General features: G+C 41.7%; 1 protein-coding gene across 5 annotated transcripts in view; it reads right to left on the bottom strand.

Moving 5' to 3' along the window:
* Positions 1-19,329, bottom strand: part of LOC140489444 (circularly permutated Ras protein 1-like) — a 111,522-nt gene extending 92,193 nt beyond the window's left edge. For 2 of the 5 annotated variants that reach the window (XR_011963130.1, XM_072589008.1), the window contains exons 1-9: positions 19,214-19,329; positions 18,994-19,103; positions 18,550-18,706; positions 18,131-18,472; positions 12,469-12,639; positions 10,398-10,484; positions 9,140-9,228; positions 3,675-3,854; positions 125-166 (exon numbers count right to left, since the gene is read on the bottom strand). Coding sequence is in view for 4 of the 5 variants with exons in the window: in XM_072589008.1 (XP_072445109.1) it covers positions 125-166; positions 3,675-3,854; positions 9,140-9,228; positions 10,398-10,484; positions 12,469-12,639; positions 18,131-18,472; positions 18,550-18,664 (1,026 nt within the window). In the remaining variant the exon portion in view is untranslated. The other 3 variants (XM_072589009.1, XM_072589010.1, XM_072589011.1) reach the window with 3 other exon arrangements.
* Between the last annotated feature and the right edge of the window lie 232 nt (positions 19,330-19,561).

Here is a 19,561-nt window from a genome sequence, read left to right as displayed (position 1 = left end):
TTTGAACTTAAAGAGCAGAATATCAATAGTCTTTCAGACACGGTCTCAATACTGTGATGAGAATGGCAGTATTCAGCACATAGGTCTGCATATTTTCTGGTTTCAAAATTTGAATGTTTCTTACCTGCAAGCGGGTCATATAGAGCGATTTGCTGCTTCTATTCATCTGTAATTGAACCAATGCTAATAATTAAAACATACAACATAGAAACAAGAACCATTGTCAATCAAAGCCTTCAGAAACTGAGTACGTCAGCATTTTGACACGTGAACAATGGTGCAGAGTCTCAGCACCCTGGGGGAATAGTGTAATATCATCTTGAGTCAAAGGGGGCACAAATCATTTTTAAAACAGTTAAACACATACTCCAGAATGGGGAACCTAGAAATTAAAAACTGGCATGTGAACCCCTAAATGATGACAGTTCTTGAGCCACAGTGGGCTGAAAGAGTTCCTGTTTTGTACATTCCTCAGATTATGCAATTTTAAGATGCAAAGTGAAAGACAGACAGGGAAGTATTTGATAGGGTAAGTCTGGAAAGGATGGTATGGATGAAGGCTCCAATAGTAGAGGATCTGCAGTAAACCCAGAATTAGTTAACAATTTGAGGTGGAAATAAGTAATGTTGGTGGTGAGTAGCAAATTGCATCAGAAACATATCACAGTACCAAGTATAACACCTAAATACAAACAGCCCAATTCTGGCTCAAGATTGGGAAAGGGATTAAGGATGGATTGAGTAGGTGAGCAAAAAAACTTGGTAGATGTAATATAATAAAGGAAAGTATGAGGTCATGCACTGTGGTAGTAAGAATTAAAAAGGTAGATATTTCTTTAAATGGAGAGTAAATCCAAAAAGCTGCAGCACAGAAAGATCTGCGCGTTCTTGTGCATGAAACACAGAGTTTGTCTGCAAGTGCATCCAGTATATAAAGTGTAATAACCCACACAAGGCCAATGAGAATCGTTGATAAATTTCCCTGTTCTGCTCAATACAAGTTTCCTTGGTAACAAGCAACAGCCTGCCCAGCTGAAACTCATCACCTGAGCACTCTATGAAGCAGACCTGACCAAACAAGTCTTGGTGTGCTTATCTGCCACTGGGCATCAGGTATCCCCACTGGAGGGTTCTCTACATAAGAGTCCTCCCTCTTTCCATTGGGGACCTGGGGTGGAGGGGGTTGCACACAGCAGTCCCTCACAACTGAAGATTGTGGTAGTTCATGGATTCTCAGCCCAACTGTTTATTTTGCAGTGCTTTGGAATCCGTTGACCAAGTGTATATTGATTGTGGGCATTTGCACCCGTTTTTAAATTAGTTGAAAAATCTTCTTGCGTTTTTGGTTGCACTTCAGTCCCATGCACCTAATAATTGGGCATCCAATGTGGAGGGGCCTGGGCAGATTGGAGGACCTCCTCATAGGTCTCCTCCTGGGCCCAGCCAGGCTAGCTATAAACAGGCTGCAGGGGATCATCTCTGCCGACTGTCTGCCCCTCTACCGTGGTTACGTTTGTGCCCAGGTGTCATTGGACAGGGAGTATGCATTGTCCATCATGGTTTTTGATGCTTTCAGAGTGAGAGAGGTGTATACCGTGGGCGATACAGTAACCCCCCAGCTCCATTCTGATTTAGTGCCTTCCCTCTCTCCCTACCCACCCCTCTTCATGTTTGATGGCTTGCATTATCCATCATAGGCTTTGGTGCAAATATTCAATTGAAAACTCAGGTAACATTTTACTGGTGGTGGTCACTAGCTTCTAAAAGAAAAGTAAGTGATTTTGATATTAGGGGTGTTTGTGTGTGACAGCACATCAGGGTAGAAAGGAAACAGAATAAGAAAAACAAAAACAAACACAAGCATTCTTGTGACAAGGTAGTAGTGTTCTTACCTCTGAACCAGGAGGCCCAGGTTCAAGTCTCCCTGTTCCAGACATGTGTAATAACATCTCTGAACAGGCTGATGTCAAAAAAATGAATCAGACCCAGCATGGGGGATTGCTGGTGGCGGTTAGTAGTTTACAAAACAAAAAGTCACTAGGATTTGGTGATAGAGTTGTTATGTGTGATGACAGTTCTAGTTAGAAAAGAAGAAAAAGGATGAAGCAGTCCCAGAGTTCTTGTGATACATGGGTTGTATGCCTATCTTTGAGCCAGTAGGCCTGGGCTCAGATCCCACCTGCTCCAAAGGTGTGTAATAGTATCTCTAGAGATACTCTAACTCAGAACCTCTGGCCATGAGTAACCACCACACGCCAACACCTCCCATGAAAATCCACCAACAACTATGTACAAACTTCAGTAAATGTCAACATGCTACATCTCCCACCAATGTTACCACAACACAGACACAACTAACTTAATGGAGCTGTGTTCCTGAAAAATTGCAAGTATGTGTGAAACAACTTTAAGTAAAAGTACTTTTCTATTAAAATCATGTAAAAGAGTTAGATTCTGCAGGATCAACCATAAGAGAAAAAAAATTACATTTTAAAATCCTTGGAGTTGAAATACATTTCTCCTGTATCACTAAGTAAAATAAGCTTACAGAACATAAAACTATCTGTTTGCAGTAACTTCCCACACTCACCACACATCCTACTCATTGACCATTCTGATGCAGCAGATTTTTCTCAACAGCTCGCCCAAGTTCTCAGCCTCTGTCAGTCCATGACTCACCACTTCACCAATCCTCACATGAATAGCCTCTAACACATCCTAATCCATACTCTCATTGATTCATCCACCTGCTGAACTCCCTAGTCTCCAATCACCCTGTCCTGAACAATTGCTGTGAGCCACACCTCTGGGAACGAGAGAAAAAAAATAGGTGAAATGGCTTCAAAAATCTTCCTCGACAAAACTGGCTGGCTTTAAATCACCAGAAACAGCTCTATGCCAAACTGGTGTCACCACAGCAGACAGCATTGGTGCCTGGGTCCGGTCCGATTTCCTGAATGTTCCAAATTTATTACCATGTAACTGTTTCATTGTTGGGATCAGGAAATCCATCACCAAGAGACTTCAGATCAATAACAGGCAGCATAGATCACAAACCCACTTGAAGAGAACCAAATCCCTATCAATTGAAACTGCTCCTACCGCTGTGAATCATTTATACCCAGAACCGGTGCTCAGAGCCAGTTTTCAGGAGAAGGAAGCAGCAGATAGGATAAGTCATGGAGTAGAAAAGAGGTCAACGAGAGCAAAGATCATCAAGATGGTGGATCAAGGAGTGGGAGATACTGAATAGTGAGATTCTGGATCCAGGAGTGGGAATCACTGAGCAGTGAGACTCCGTATCCGGGAGTGGGAGAGGTGATGAGCAGTGAGGTAGGTCAGAGACACATTTTGAGCAGGGAGAAAGTGAGGACTACAGATGCTGGAGATCAGAGCTCAAAGATGTGTTGCTGGAAAAGCGCAGCAGGTCAGGCAGCCCTTCCTGAAGAAGGGCTTATGCCCAAAACATTGATTCTCCTTCTCCTTTGATGCTGCCTGACCTGCTGTGATTTTCCAGCAACACATTTTTGATACATTTTGAGCAGCCTGTATCAACCAGTGGGAAACAACATTAAAACAAATCTTAATACTAAGTATGCACGTGCCATTAGCTGACCACTTCTAAAAGGAAAAAACATGAAACAAGGTTGCACTCAGACTCCGAGTCTAATTACCTCAAATGTTACACTCATGCTGCCAGAGATATCAACACAGAACACAACCAGGGAATCATCAATATCGTCAGAGGTCATAGGGTTAGGGATATGAACGTAAGTCTGGTCATCTCTGAAGCATGGTTCATTTGAGCGATAATCCTGAACATTCTTGTTGTTGCAAAATTCACACGTCCACGTCTGAAAGCAAATAAAATTCTTATTAATTTATGTTGAGGAGGTTGAGATAGCTTACATTAAAAAAAGGTGTATTTGTTTAAAAGTGGCAACATTAATTCTTAAAACCATCACATTCTTAAGTAAGGAAAAATACCTCTGTCACATCAAAGGGTCCATAATTAATCCACTCATCTACTTAACAGTCCTGCTTCATTCTCTGCTATACAGGTGTAATATTTCAAAGTGAAATAAAACTTCCTTAGCCAAAACTACATCTAAACATTCCACACTCGAAGTGACTTTGACAATGTGGACCCAGCAGCAGAAGACTCTAATCTGATGTTGGTTTTGGGTGTGGTGTCGGTGCGGGGGCTGGCAAAGGAGTAATGGCCAGTAGAGAAAGACTGCACCCGAGAATCAGTAACTTCAATGGTGTTTGAGTCCAGTGCAGACCGTGACAAGGCAGTGGAGGAGGGATGGCAGCGCAGACATCATTAATGAAGAGCTGGCTGAAAACTGATGAACTTTTTTCAAGCTATATCTTTTCTTCTTTATTCTTAAATCATTCAAAATGGCACCAAATTGTGGTGACAAATGAAAGCTTTTCACTGTATTTATAGTATTCTTACTATAAAATACATGTAACAATAAAATCATTCATTCATTGCAATAATCCACTGAAAAATAATCACTCCAAACGAATACAGTGCATGCAGCGGTGATTTAATAAATATGTTGAAAATACTGTAAAGAGGATTTAATAAGGAGGAAAACAATTCTCCTGCAATAATCATCAACATAAACTTAATGATGCTAAATTACAGATAATCTATTCAGGAGTGAAAACAGGGCGGATATTTACAATAAAGTGGAATGGAATTCCACTTTTAAAAGCTTGGGTAAACTGAAGGTCAGATGAAAACTTAAGGCTGAGACTCCTGCTCAGTAAGAACAATAGGAAACATGGAACAAATGCGGGTAAATTGATCCCAATTCCACATCAGTCTTAAACCCCTCATCATTGATCATTTTTTTAGTCAGGATATTCTTTTCTCTTCACACCAATCAAAATTATTCATAATTTTAAAAACTTTCATGAAGTGTCCTCAATATTTTTCTGCGCGAAGTGTGATGCATCTATATTTTGATGTCATTTATGGTGGAGCTTGGATTTTAAAATTAGATTAGATTTCCTACATTATGGAAACAGGATCTTTGGCCCAACAAGTCCACACTGACCTCCAAACAGTAACCCACCCAGACCCATTCCCCAATCCTCTGACTAATACACCTAACGCTATGGGCAACTTAGCATGACCAACCCGAAGGAAACCCACAAAGACACAGGGAGAATGTGCAAACTCCACACAGTCACTCGAGGTGGGAATCAAACCCGGGTCCCTGGCACTACGGAGCAACAGTGCTAACCACTGAGCCACCGTGCCACCCCATTTGAGTCAGTATCCTGTGGATTGGTCTTTATGTTTGTGAAGAGGTTGAATGATTAACTTGTAGGTATTGCTACAGCCATAGTGATATATTTTTCTTTAAACAATTAGTGAGAATAGCTCAGGGGTGGGAGGATACAAACGGGAATTTGTTTATATTGGTAGGTATTTATGAGCAAACAGAGTAAACAGTAATGAATTAAGCATTTAGATGGAAGATTATGGAATTTTGGGGGGTTTAGGAAACCTCCACAGATTAAAAAAGGCTTTTGGATTTCAGTTTGGCAATTTGCAGAAGTCTTTGGCGAAGCTGGACATGTAAAACAGTTGTTCCTGAGAATGGAAAGTGCTAATGACTATTAAAAAATAGGGTACCTCACCGGAGCAGTTTTGTTTGAAAGTTCAAGACCAGAAGTGTTTGGTTACAAACCTGAAGGTGCTAGTTGAAGCTGAGAATCTCTAAACTCAGCTGTATGAAGACTCCAAGAAGGAGTTTATCAGATTTTCAAGAGGGGGAATTGAAGCTGAAGTTGAAGTATGTACAAGAGTGAAAGAGAAGGGAATTCTCTCCACTCAGACTACTGTAAAGGAGTGTTGTTGGGATTGCCATTTACCAGATGCTTTAAATCTTTAAACATGTTTTAAGTATTTAGCTTGGTACATTATAATTTATCTTCATTTCTTTTGCAATAGTAAGCTGCTATGTACTGTTAAAACCAAATCTGTAGCATTGCTTGTTTGTGTTTTAGTGAAAGACCACTTATTTAAAACCTAAAATCTCTAATCATTCAAGCTTGATTTCAGTCTTGAGATCTGAATTTTCCAGTAATAACATCAGCTGAGATTGTAACATTTGTAATTCAAGTTTTTCCCTGTAACTACCATTTCCCACCACACTTCCACCTTGGTAAATCTTAACATTAATATGGCTTCAGAATTGATTGCTTAAAATGGCCAAAAGTCCCAAATTGCAGGGGGAAGTATATCTTATGCAAAACCCAAAATGAGATAGGAATTGGAATGTATTGCGACTGTTAGCAATTCAGGAATTAGACAACTCTTCATCCTCATCTTCAAAATTGGTCCCACTCATTCCTAAACTACTAAGCACCTGGAATACCAATCACTCATCCCTGTAGTTACCTTACTCATCCAGTCAGTCAATCAACCACATTCTGTACAGACTACAGAAGAGTAAATGCATCATGAAAAAAGGTTTGTATCCAATGATATGGTTGTATCAATAGGATTGGCAGTGCCTTGTTTCTTGCTAAGATTGATGAAGGGGCACTGGCAAGTGCCATTAACAATCAAGAATTAAACAAATATCCACATTGGTGTGACTCATTCAATGTGACAAATGTCAAGTGAAGCTTTTTGGGTTAAAAAATGCCTTGGCTACATTCCAAACAGTGATGAATTAAAGCTGTAGCTCAAATACATAACTGTGTAGTTTATTTAGAGAATGTTGCAATATACAGTGACACATGGGAAGAGCAGAAAACCTGTCCAAACAATTACATTTAGCTGGCTTACCAATAAACTTAGCCAAAAAAATTCACAATAGCAAGGGCAAATTACTGTAGATATACAGGGAGATACAGACAAGTAAAAGCTTTAATAGAATTCCATGTTCCTAAAACTAAAATAGTAAGTCATGAGACTTTTAGGAACGTGCTGGTAGAAATTTCGACGTAGCTTTAGCTAAGCCTGAACCAATTTGTGAGGTAACAATAAAAGTGGTCTGGTCAGCAGAATGTAAAGCAACCGCTGAGATGGTAAACACAAACCTAATAAATTAATCAACACTAGCTGCCCTGGGCTCTTCCAGACCTTTTACAATGGCGGCTGGTGTTAGTGACTTGGAGGTAGGTGCAGTCTAATTGCAGCTGAAAATGTGTTGCTGGAAAAGCGCAGGTCAGGCAGCATCCAAGAACAGGAGAATCGACGTTTCGGGCATTCTCCTGTTCCTTGGATGCTGCCTGACCTGCTGCGCTTTTTCAGCAACACATTTTCAGCTCTGATCTCCAGCATCTGCAGTCCTCACTTTCTCCTCGCAGTCTAATTGCAGGATGGTCCATTATAGAAACACAGAAAATAGGAGCAGGAGTAGTCAGCTGGCTCTTCAAGCCTGCTCCATCATTCAATATGTTCACGGCTGATCATCCAACTCAATGTCCTGTTCCTGCTTTCACTCCATATTCTTTGATCCCGTTAAAACATTGCTCTCTGGGTGAAAATATTTCTCCTCATCTTAGTCATTAAACAATGACCCATGGTTCTGGACTCTTTGGTCATCAGGAACTTCCTTCTTACATTTGCCCTGTCTAGTCCAATTAGAATTTTACCTGTTTCTATGAGATTCCCCTCATTCTTCTAAACTCTTGTGAATATTATCCTAACTGATTCAATCTCTCTTCATATGTCAATCCTGCCACTCCAGAAATGTCATACAAGGAGCAGTTGAGGACTCTGGGTCTCTATTTGATGGAGTTTAGAAGGATGAGGGGAGGGATGTCATTGAAACTTATAGAATACGGAGAGGCAGCGATACACTGGACATGGTGAAGTTGTTTCCACTAGCAGGAGAGATTAGGAACTGAGGGCATAGCCTCAAGTTGAATAGATGACCCTTTAGAACAGAGACCAGGAAGAATTTCTTCAGCTAGAGGGTGGCTAATCTGTGGAACTCATTGCTGCAGAGGACCATGGAGGCTAAGTCATTGAGTGTATTTAAAACGAATAGGTAAGGTAAGGGGATCAAAGGTTATGGGGAGAAGGCAGGAGAATGGAGATTAGAAACTTATCAGCCATGGTTGAACAATGGAACAGATTTGATTGGCCAAAGGCCTAATTTTGGTCCTTTTTATTGTGATCTTGAATCAGTCTGGTAAATCTTTGTTGCACTCCCTCCTCAGATAAAACTGCACAGAGTACTCCAGTTATGATCTCACCAGGCCCTGTACAATTGCACTAAGACATCATGTTCCTGTATTCAAATCCTCCCACTATGAAGGCTGACATTGCATTTTACTTTCTTCACCACCACCTGCCTTACTTTCAGCGACTGGTGTATAAGGTCACGCAGGTCTTGTTGTACCTTCTCTTTTCCCAATGTTTTATAAAAACTCAAAATGGAATTGGAATATATTACAACTGTTACCAATTTAGAAGTTGGATAACTCAGACCTAACTTCATCATCACAGGCCTCACTGCTCAAATAACAGCTCCACTCATTCCCAAACTACTTAGTACCTAGTCGCTAATTTGGGGTGGCATGGTGGCTCAGTAGTTAGCACTACTGACTCAGTGCCAGGGACCTGGGTTCGATTCCAACCTTGGGCATCTGTCTGTGCAGAGTTTGCACATTCTCCCAGTGTCTGCATGGGTTTCTTCTGGGTGCTCTGGTTGCCTCCCACAATTCAAAATGTGTAGGTTAGGTGAATTGCCCATAGTGTTCAGGGATGTGTAGGTTAGGTGCATTAGTCAGAGGTAAATATAGGGTAGGGAAATTGGTCTGGGTGGGTTATTTTTCGGAGGGCTCGTGTGGACTTGTTGGGCCGAAGGGCTTGTTTCCACACTGGAGGGGGTTATTATGATTCCTCCTTGCAAAGAATAATCTGCCTTCCTTTTTTTTGCTAGAAAGTAAATAAGCTCACGATTGTCCACATTATACTGCATATGCGTGCATTTAACCGCTCACTCAACTTGTCCATAGTGAACCATCCATGCACCCTCTTCATAGTACATCCTCCCATCCTGCTTCATGTCATCTGCCAACTTAAAGATATTACACATATTCACCTAATTTACATCACCAATATATATAGAGAATAGTTGGGAGTTCAAGCACTCACCACAGCATGCAAATTCTCTACTTTACTGAGAGTGGAGACAGCTGCTGAACAATTCTGGCAGTATACTGGAGTACACTTCTGTGGCTTCACTGCAAACAAAAAAACAACATTAAATCATTACAGTCAACAACAAGCATGGAGAGATTGTACTTCACACCAATGTTAGACTGCAAATACTCATTTCTTTTTTCAGCAAAGTTTCTGTTACAGCTCAAATATTTAAGATGTGAATGATACATTGCAGGAAATTGTCCTCAAATGTGAGGCTGCCATCATCAATGCCTGGATCTTCACAGAGTAGTCCACAGGTTCAAGTTCTAAATTGGGGCAAGGCAAACTTTGACAGAATTGGACAGGAGCTTGCAGGGTTTGTTTGGAGTAGTTTGTTTGCGGGCAAAGGGACCTCCAGACGTTGAAGGCCTTCAAAAGTGTGATAACTAAAGTTCAGGGTCTATGTGTTCCTGTGAGGATGAAGGACAAGGTTTGTAGGATTATAGAGCAGGGAACCCTGGATGACAAGAGATATTGAGGCTTTGACCAGAAAAAAGGAGAGATAGCTAAAGTACAGGCAGCTGGAAACCAGGGAATCCCTGAAGGTATATACAGAGTACAGGAGTTTACTGAAGAGGGAAATAAGGACGGCGAAAATAGGGCACAAGGTAGCTTTGCCTGAGAAGATTAGGGTGAATCAAAAGAGATTCTTTAAGGATATTAAAGGAAAAAGAATAACTAGAGAGAGAATAGGACCCTTCAAGGACCAAAGTGGACATAAAGGGGTGGAACTGCAGGAGATGGCAAGGTCCTCAATGAGTATTCCTCCTGTGTTTAACATGGAGAAAGACATGAAGAGTTGGGAGCTTGGAGAAGTTAGCAGTGACAACTGGGGGAACAGTCCATATCACAGCAGAGGAAGTATTAGTCATATCAGAATGTGTAAAGGTTGATAAATCTTCCGGTCTTGACCAGATATACCCAAGAGTCTAAAGAAGAAATTGCAGGGGCCTTGGGTGATACATTGCATCATCATTAGTCATGGACGAGGTCCCAGAAGACTGGACGGTAGCAAATGTTGTGCCCTTATTGAAGAATCTCTCTCTAATGAGAATGTAGCACTATTATCCTATGGTGACTTCATACTTTTCACAGTATTAATTCAGTATAATGGAGCTTGCACTGCATATGCCCTATCCATATGTAATAAATCATGTGGTACCATGATTATAGGATCAGTGAATCTTAAATGAATTTTACTATTTACCATTCTTGATGTCCACTAGCTTTCCCAGGTTCACTAACACCACATTGATATTTCCCTTCAATTCTTCCTTTTCTGATTTCAGAAAGGCTAATGAAGAAAAGGGAAAATAAGAAGTCAATGTTTCAGCAGCCCAGTAAACACGTTTCAGCATGAGGCATCAAGATACTAAACCTGGAGTCACTGAACAGAATGACACTGTGGAGAAACAAGTAAAATAATGAACAATGGTTCTGAAACATTGCATATTTGATGACTGAAATTATGAAAGGAAATTTGCACAAGTGAGTACCTCTAAACAGGTCACAGACTATCATAAATAAACACAATCCAGTCAAAACATCATTTGTAGAAATGACCCTGTCACTTAAAGAAACATAGACTTAGACAATCAGCCAAATAAGACCATAAGGTAAAGGAGGAGAATTAGGGCATTCAACCCATTGTGTCTGCTCTGCCATTCAATCATAGCTGATAAGTTTGTCATCCTCATTCTCCTGCCTCATCCATGTAACTTTTGATCACCTTAGCAATCAAGGACCGATCTCTGTCTTAAATAGACTCAGTGAGATAGCCTCCACAGTCTTCTGTGCTAATCAGCTGCACAGATTCACCATCTTCTTGTTAAAGAAATGCCTCCTCATCTCAGTTTTAACAGGTCATCCCTCACTCTGAGGCTGTGTTGTTGGGTCCTCATCCCTCTTATTAGTGGAAACATTCTCCAAATCTCCCTCTATTCAGGCTTCTCAATATTCTCTAGGTTTCAATCACATCCTGCCTCATCCTTCTAAAGTCCATTCAGTTCAAACCCAGAGTCGTCAACTGCTCCTTATATGACAAGCCCTTCATTCTCAGATCATTTCTGTAAACCTTAGCATCTTGTAAATTCTTAGTACATCAGAGAATGAGTGAAGTTTTTTTCTCAGATATTGACAGGTTGGACCAGAATATGGGCACTGTAGCATGGTCAGATAATAGAACTCAGATAGCCCCAGAACTTTCATTTCAAACATCAACTAAACATCTCAGTGATGATTGTTTCAGTTCGGTGATGAAAAATCATTCGATTATCACATGAAATACAGGAGGAAGCTGAGAATGCACTCTGATTGGAGGCCTTCATTGGAATTACATTTTTTCCCAAGCTGTTGGGATCTGAAATTTACACCCAATAAAGGCATATTTAAATCATCACACACAAACGATAATGGGATAAGTACTCAAGGGAAAACCTTCATGTCTATAAGGAAATAACAGGAAAGCGGGACGAGTTAGATCACTATTTTAAAGAATTCACTGTGGCATGATGAGCCATATTGCCACATTTTCATCATTTTGTGATTCTATATCTTCAGTCTGCTGTTATTCATAATGTCAAACCAAATGGGAATGCCACTGATAATCCCACAGGAAGAGGTAACAGTGAAACTTTCATCACTTTATTGTAATGTTACATACTTCAACCATCTCCCCATCCACATACCTACCCTCACTTTAAATTTTTCCCATATTTTAAGTCTTTGATGTAATGCATTATTAAAAACCCATATGATGCACATTCACTGCATTTCATCAACGAAATGAATTGAGTTCAGCATGGCCCATATTTACAGAAATCCAAGCTGGCTCATGCAAATCAATTCACCATTAAACAGGATGACAACCTGCTCCCTTGTCATGGTCAATTCAAAGAAGCTAAACAGAACCAATTTGAGAATTGCATCTTCCAACTGATTCCCATTGTTAATTTCAAACTGATCATTTCTGAGTGTTTGGAAGCCTGATACTATCGAAGTCATATGAAGAGAAAACTCAGCCCCTACAGTTTCATAGTAACCTCCCCCCAGGTGATGAATCTCTGTACATGTCACATATATAACTTACAAGAAAAAACATTCCTTCTACCTGGACCGAAAGCAGATCTCCACATTTCTAGTTTGTAAAGCTGCCCACAATTTGCAATAATGCCAGACTTGTTTATTTGTTTGATTGAATTTCATACCTTCCCAGTACTTAGAAAAATGTTGCTGTTATTCTCAGCCTTAAAAGTCCCACATTCACCAAATTCACTTACTTCTATCTGGCAAAGGAGGGGGAAGAGAGTCTGGAGGCACCTTGTGATGACGGTGGGAAGTTGGCAAAGTCCAGTGTCCAGGCCCTTTAGTGGGAGGCAAATCCAGCAGTTGCACATACTCAGGCACTTTTTTCAAATTCCTTGGTCGAGGTGGGAGTGGAGGGGGTGTGCCTGCAGATGACCAATAACACAATAAGAACAAATATTACATATACCAACATATACTGAATAAACAAAAACCATTCAGTCCAAAATATTTCATAGGCAAATAAGGCCATTCAACCCAGCCAGTTTATCCTATGATCCCCTACAGTACCTGCCTCTTCAGGTTGTCTAAATTTGCCATTTACTCAGTTATAATTAGTCATGTTGTAAGAATGCACCTTAATTCCTAACACTGCAAGTTCATGTTTTCATCAAAATTCTTCCATGCTAAAGGTAATGGTTTAATCCTCAATGTTGCAGTCTATAGGTATGTCAGGAAGAAAAGAATGACCAGATTAACATTAGGGCCAATCAAGGATAGTTGTGGGAAGTTGTGTGTGGAGTCAGGAAATGGAAGAAGCGCTAAATGAATTTTTTTTTGTCGGTATTCACACTAGAAAAAGACAATCTTGTCAAGGAGAATACGGAGATACAGGCCACTAGTCTAGATGGGACTGAAGTTCACAAGGAGAAGGTGTTAGTAATTCTGCAAAGTGTGAAAACAGCTAAGTCCCCAGGGCCAGATGGGATTTATCTTAGGATTCTCTGGGAAGCCAGAGAGGAGATTGCCGAGCCTTTGGCTTTGAACTTTATGTCATCATTGTCTACAGAAATAGTGCCAGAAGACTGGAGTATAGCAAATGTTGCTCCCCTGTTGAAGAAGAGTAGTGGGCGGCACGGTGGCACAGTGGTTAGCGCTGCTGCCTTACAGCGCCAGAGACCAGGGTTCAATTCCCGACTCAGGCAACTGACTGTGTGGAGTTTGCACGTTCTCCCCGTGTCTGCGTGGGTTTCCTCCGGGTGCTCCGCTTTCCTCCCACAGTCCAAAGATGTGCACGTCAGGTGAATTGGCCATGCTAAATTGCCCGTAGTGTTAGGTAAAGGGGTAAATGTACAGGAATGGGTGGGTTACGCTTCGGCGGGTCGGTGTGACCTTGTTGGGCCGAAGGGCCTGTTTCCACACTGTAAGTAATCTAAATCTAAACAACCCAGGTAATTACAGACCAGTGAGCCTTACTTCGGGTAAAGTGTTGGAAAAAGTTATGAGAGGATTTATTTTCATCTAGAAAGGAATAATTTGATTAGGGATAGTCAACACGGTTTTGTGAAGGATAGGTCGTGCCTCACAAATTTTGAGTTCTTTGAGAAGGTAACCAAACAGGTAGAGGAGGGTAAAGTGGATGATGTTGTGTATATGGATTTCGGTAAAATGTTTGATATGACACCCCAAGGTAAGCCATTGCAGAAAATATGGAGGCATGGGATTGAGGGTGATTTAGCGGTTTGGATCAGAAATTGGCTAGCTGAAAGAAGACAGAGGGTGGTGGTTGATGGGAAATGTTCATCCTGGAATTCAGTTACGAGTGGTATACCACAAGGATCTGTTTTGGGGCCACTGCTATTTGTCATTTTTATAACTGACCTGGAAGAAAGTGTAAAAGGATGGGTCAGTAAATTTGCAGATGACATTAAGGTTGGTGGAGTTGTGGATAGTGCCAAAGGATGTTGTAGGTTACAGAGGGTCATAGATAAGCTGCAGAGCTGGACTGAGAGGTGGCAAATAGAGTTTAATATGGAAAAGTGTGAGGTGATTCACTTTGGAAGAAGCAACAGGAATACAGAGTACTGGGCTAATGGTAAGATTCTTGGTAATGTAGATGAACAGGGAGATCTTGGCGTCCATGTGCATAGATCCCTGAAAGTTGCCATCCAAGTTGATAGGGTTGTTAAGAAGGCATATGGTGTGTTAGCTTTTATTGGTGGAGGGATTGAGCTTTGGAGCCACGAGGTCATGTTGCAGCTGTACAGAACTCTAGTGCAGTCGCATTTGGTGCATTGCGTACAGTTATACCACATTATAAGAAGAATGTGGAAACTTTGGAATGGGTTCAGAGAAGATTTACTCGGATGTTGCCTGATATGGAGGGAAGGTCTTATGAGGAAAGGCTGAGGGACAGAGGCTGTTTTTGTTAGACAGAAGAAGTTTGACGGGTGACTTGAGACATAAGATAATCAGAGGGTTAGAAAGGATGGACAGTGAGAGCCTTTTTCCTCGAATGGTGGTGACGAGCATGAGGGGAATAGCTTTAAATTGAGGGGTGATAGCTCTAGGATAGATGTCAGAGATAGGTTCTTTACTCAAGAGTAGTAGGGGCATGGAACGCCCTGCCTGCAACAGTAGTGGACTCACCAACTTTAAGGGCATTTACATGGTCACTGGATAAACATATGATGAAAATGGAATAGTGTAAGTTAGATGGGCTTCAGATTGGTTCCACAAGTCAGTGCAACATCAAGGGCTGAAGGGCCTGTACTGCGCTGGAAAGTTCTATGTTATATCCTTTCGTGGGAGAGTCTCGGACCAGATGGCATAGCCTCAGTGTGTGAAGAAGTTCCCTGTTTTAGACAGTAATGAAGGTAAATGCCTTCTCTCTGAGAATACAGGATCCATGGAATTCTTTACCAGAGGGCTGATGAGGTTGGGTTGTTAAGTATACTCAAAGCTAAGATAGATTTTTAATCATTAAGGAATTCAAGGATTAAAGGGAAAGGTCATAAGAGTAGAGTTCTAGAATAACGGATCATCCATGATCATTTTTATATGATCATGATATGTGGGTGTCACTGGCTAGCCAGCATTTATTGCCCGTCTCTAGTTGCCCCTTAAGAAGGTGATGGTAAGCTGCCTTCTTGAACCGTTACAGTCCAGGTGCTGTAGGGAGTGCCACAATGCCCTTAGGGAGAGAGTTCGAGGATTTTGACCCTGCTACCCTGAAGGAAAGGTGATAAATTTCCAAGTCAGGATGGTGAGTGGTTTGATTTTGAACTGAATTGAATGATTCATTGTTCCTTGTAAGTAGGGCAAAATATAGTGAAAAACTTGCACTGTTACCACACTGCGGTGTCATTGCACTGTTACCACACTGCGGTGTCAGTAGACAATAGACAATAAATGCAGGAGTAGGCCATTCTGCCCTTCAAGCCTGCACCGCCATTCAATATGATCATGGCTGATCATCCTTAATCAGTATCCTGTTCCTGCCTTATCTCCATAACCCTTGATTCCACTATCCTTGAGAGCTCTATCCAACTCTTTCTTAAGCGAATCCAGAGACTGGGCCTCCACTGCCCTCTGGGGCAGAGCATTCCACACAGCCACCACTCTCTGGGTGAAGTAGTTTCTCCTCATCTCTGTCCTAAATGGTCTACCCCATATTTTAAAGCTGTGTCCTCTGGTTTAGCACTCACCCATCAGCAGAAACATGTTTCCTGCCTCCAGAGTGTCCAATCCTTTAATAATCTTAAATGTCTCAATCAGATACCCTCTCAGTCTTCTAAACTCAAGGGTATACAAGCCCAGTTGCTCCAGTCTTTCAGCGTAAGGTAGTCCCGCCATTCCAGGAATTGACCTAGTGAACCTACGCTGCACTCCCACAATAGCCAGAATGTCTTTCCTCAAATTTGGAGATCAGAACTGCACACAATATTCCAGGTGTGGTCTCACCAGGGCCCTGTACAGCTGCAGAAGAACCTCTTTGCTTCTATACTCAATCCCTCTTGTTATGAAGGCCAGCATGCTATTAGCCTTCTTCACTACCCGCTGTACCTGCATGCTTACCTTCATTGACTGGTGTACAAGAACACCCAGATCACTTTGTACTGCCCCTTTACCTAAATTGATTCCATTTAGGTAGTAATTTGCCTTCCTGTTCTTGCCACCAAAGTGGATAACCATATATTTACCACACTGCAGTGTCATTGCTCTGTTACCACACTGCAGTGTCATTTTGAATAACTTAAAATAGCCAAGAGTCCGTCGTTGTTCAATAAACACTGCTCCAATTCAAGGCTTCACACCGCCACCACCCAACATAGTCACCACTTTTCAGGCCCTATCTCTCACTGCTAGGCCCACCTTTCCAATGTCCCTCTGCCACCTCCACACCGCTGCCAGTTCCCAACCCACCAACATCAGAGTCACCACCTCTTCACCATTGGTCACATTTTGTCGACTATGTCGATGCACACTCACCCCTCCACTAACGAAAGATAAGAATAAAAAGAGAGGAGAAAAAGTGGACAGAAAAAGGAAGCGGTCAAGCCCTGGGCTCAGGAACCTGAATGCTGCCTACCCCTCCGCAGCTTGAAAAGGAACTTGCAGGTGATGTGGTGTGCCCTTGTCCCTCTAGTCAGTAGTTGTTGTGGGTTTAGACGATGCTGTCTCAGGATCTTTAGTGGATTTCTGCTGTGCATGTTGCATATGACATGCACTGCTGCTACTGAGTGTCAGTGGTGGAAGGAGTGAATGTTTGTAGATGTGGTGCCAATCAAGCAGGTTGCTTTGTCCTGGATGGTGTCAAGCTTCTTGAGTTGTTGGAACTGTATCTATCCAGGCAAGTGGGGAATATTCCATCACACTCCTGACTTGTGCCTTGTAGATGGTGAGCAGACTTTGGGATGTCAGGAGGTGGTTACTCACTGCAGTATTTTTAATCTCTCACCTAATCTTGTAGCGACTGTTTATATGACTAATCTAGTTGAATTTCTGGTCAATAGTAATCCCAGGATGTTGATAATGGGTAATTTCATGACGATAACACCATTAAATGTCAGTGAGTGGTGGTTAGATTATTTCTTATGAGACATGGTCATTCCTTGCCACTTGTGGGGCACAAATGTTACTTGCCACAAGATTTCACTGAATGGTAGAGCAGACTCAAGGGTGTAATGTCCTATTTCTGCTCCTACATTTACAGTCTTCCAGCTGCTTGCTATTTTCAATACACTATTTTGTCCTGATGCAATCATTTCCATCTTAGACCTGCTACAGGATCCCAGTGAAGCCCAACCCAGGCTTCAGGACTCAGCAAGAGTTCAACAAGTTCTGCTATTTAATTCTATCCTCATTTTTACCCCCCACCAACTACTGTCGACACCCAATGTCTGTTTTCCTTTGGTTTTGCTTTCGGTCTACTGTGAACACCAAATAATCACTTCTCCTTTTGCTTGGTGACATCTGTGACCTCTAATCTCCCTTGACCTTTAACCTTCTTCTGACCTTCCCATCTTGCTTCTTCCCAACGTTTTCTGCAGGATAACACCCAACATGTTTCTACCTCACTCTTCTGTTCTGAAGAACTCTATTCTCTCTCTACAGATGCTGCCAGATCTCAGTTTCTCCAGCACTTCCTCGCTTTTATTACAACCTTCAGCATCTGCATTATTGCATTTTCGTTGAGGAGTAACCTTGCTGCAAGAAATAAATCATCATTTAAGGCCAAACTTTACAGAAACTTTGAGAAATGACCAGTGATCCATGTTCTATCTCTGAGGCAGACACCTCAGACGGAGGGAGATCCCCAAAGAAATGTTCAGGAAATGGTAATGATCACTGGTTAGGAAAAAAGTACCAAGAACAGAAATAATTACTTCTAGATGTTATTTTGAAGATACTCACTGTGGGTATTGTCACCAAAACGATGCTGGGCGTGTGAAGGATTGGCCAAGTGCTGGGTAGTTTGACAGCCAGAAATCCTCCCATTTCCATAGTAATTGCTCGAACCTTCTGCCACATCATACACTGGTTCGGCTGCTGTGATTTTGCTTGGAGTTGAACTGGATGCTTGGTCACAGAGTCCAGTGTCATCAGAGGCAGCAGCAATTGCTGGGTTCCAATTGTCATATGTGGGTCCTTCACTTTCCACATGGTCAATGACAGAGGCACTGCTGGGTTTCTTTGCCTCATATGCTGGGTTGCAGTCCATCACTGGGTCATAGACATGTGCCAATGGCTTTTCATCTTTTAATCATCAGGAACAGAGATCAGTAATGAATGTGATAAATGAAAATAAAACGTGATTATTTACAGATACTTACTGTGGGTGGTGTTCTTTACAGTCCCCATTGGGTGGTTTCTGTAATAAACAGCTTGTTGTACCTGCCCTGTGTTGGCAGGACTATCAATGTAAATATGATTACTGGCAAACTCCATTTTGCTGACCAGCCAATACCACAATGTTAGACACCATCAAATCTGAAAAGTTAAACAATTGTTTAAAAAGTCATGATCTTATATCAACACCCAACCCATCCGTTTCCTCTTAACCCCAAGATTTAAACCGATTTCGGGGTTTGCAAACTGATGAAAACTTTTTCACTGAGAGCCCATGCTCTCACCAAGGCCCCACAACAGGGAGCTCGAGTGGGGAATCAGTTGGTGGACGATCTGAAAGCGAGCAGCGACTGGGAACCCACACCGCTAATTCACCTTCCCTTGGGTCAGGACCTCGGGCCGTCCGCTCTTGGTAAACGCCGTCTTACCTTTCCTTCTGTTTTTCCAGAGGTATTATTTCCGGCACTGCCCTTCACTTGGATCAGGTGTGAAACCCTCAGATCTCAGAACAAGTTTTTTGAATAAAGTTCTTGTCAGCCTGTGGAAAGCGGAAGGAAGTAATCAATGATTCTAAATCAGCGCAACTCGCCGAAAACCCATACCTTTCAGTGAAAATGATATCGATGTATTGGATAGAACCTGTCTCACATCAAGCGTCGATTGCCTATTTAAATATTGCAACGTACTGAAACAATTTTTTTTAAGAACAGTTTAACAAATGTCTTCCGGTACAGCAGTTTAAGCGGCTGGAAAATTATTCAAAGTCGAACCTCGCTAAACAGGTAATACCTGCTCGCGAGGTAATACCTGGGAACCATGACAATCAGGTTTCTAAGCAACTTCAAAACCAAAAGACCGTAAGATATAGGAGCAAAATTAGACCATTCTATTTTTGGCTGATGTTTCTCAACCCTTCTCGCCTGCCTTTTCTCTGCAACCTATGATCCCTTTACTAATCAAAGTTAAAAATCACACAACACCAGGTTTAGTCCAACA

This window comes from Chiloscyllium punctatum, chromosome 18 (genome assembly GCF_047496795.1).
Source record: "Chiloscyllium punctatum isolate Juve2018m chromosome 18, sChiPun1.3, whole genome shotgun sequence".
NCBI lineage: Eukaryota > Metazoa > Chordata > Chondrichthyes > Orectolobiformes > Hemiscylliidae > Chiloscyllium > Chiloscyllium punctatum.
The sequence above is the reverse complement of the archived record's forward strand: the minus strand, read 5'-3'. Positions and strand labels throughout refer to the sequence as shown.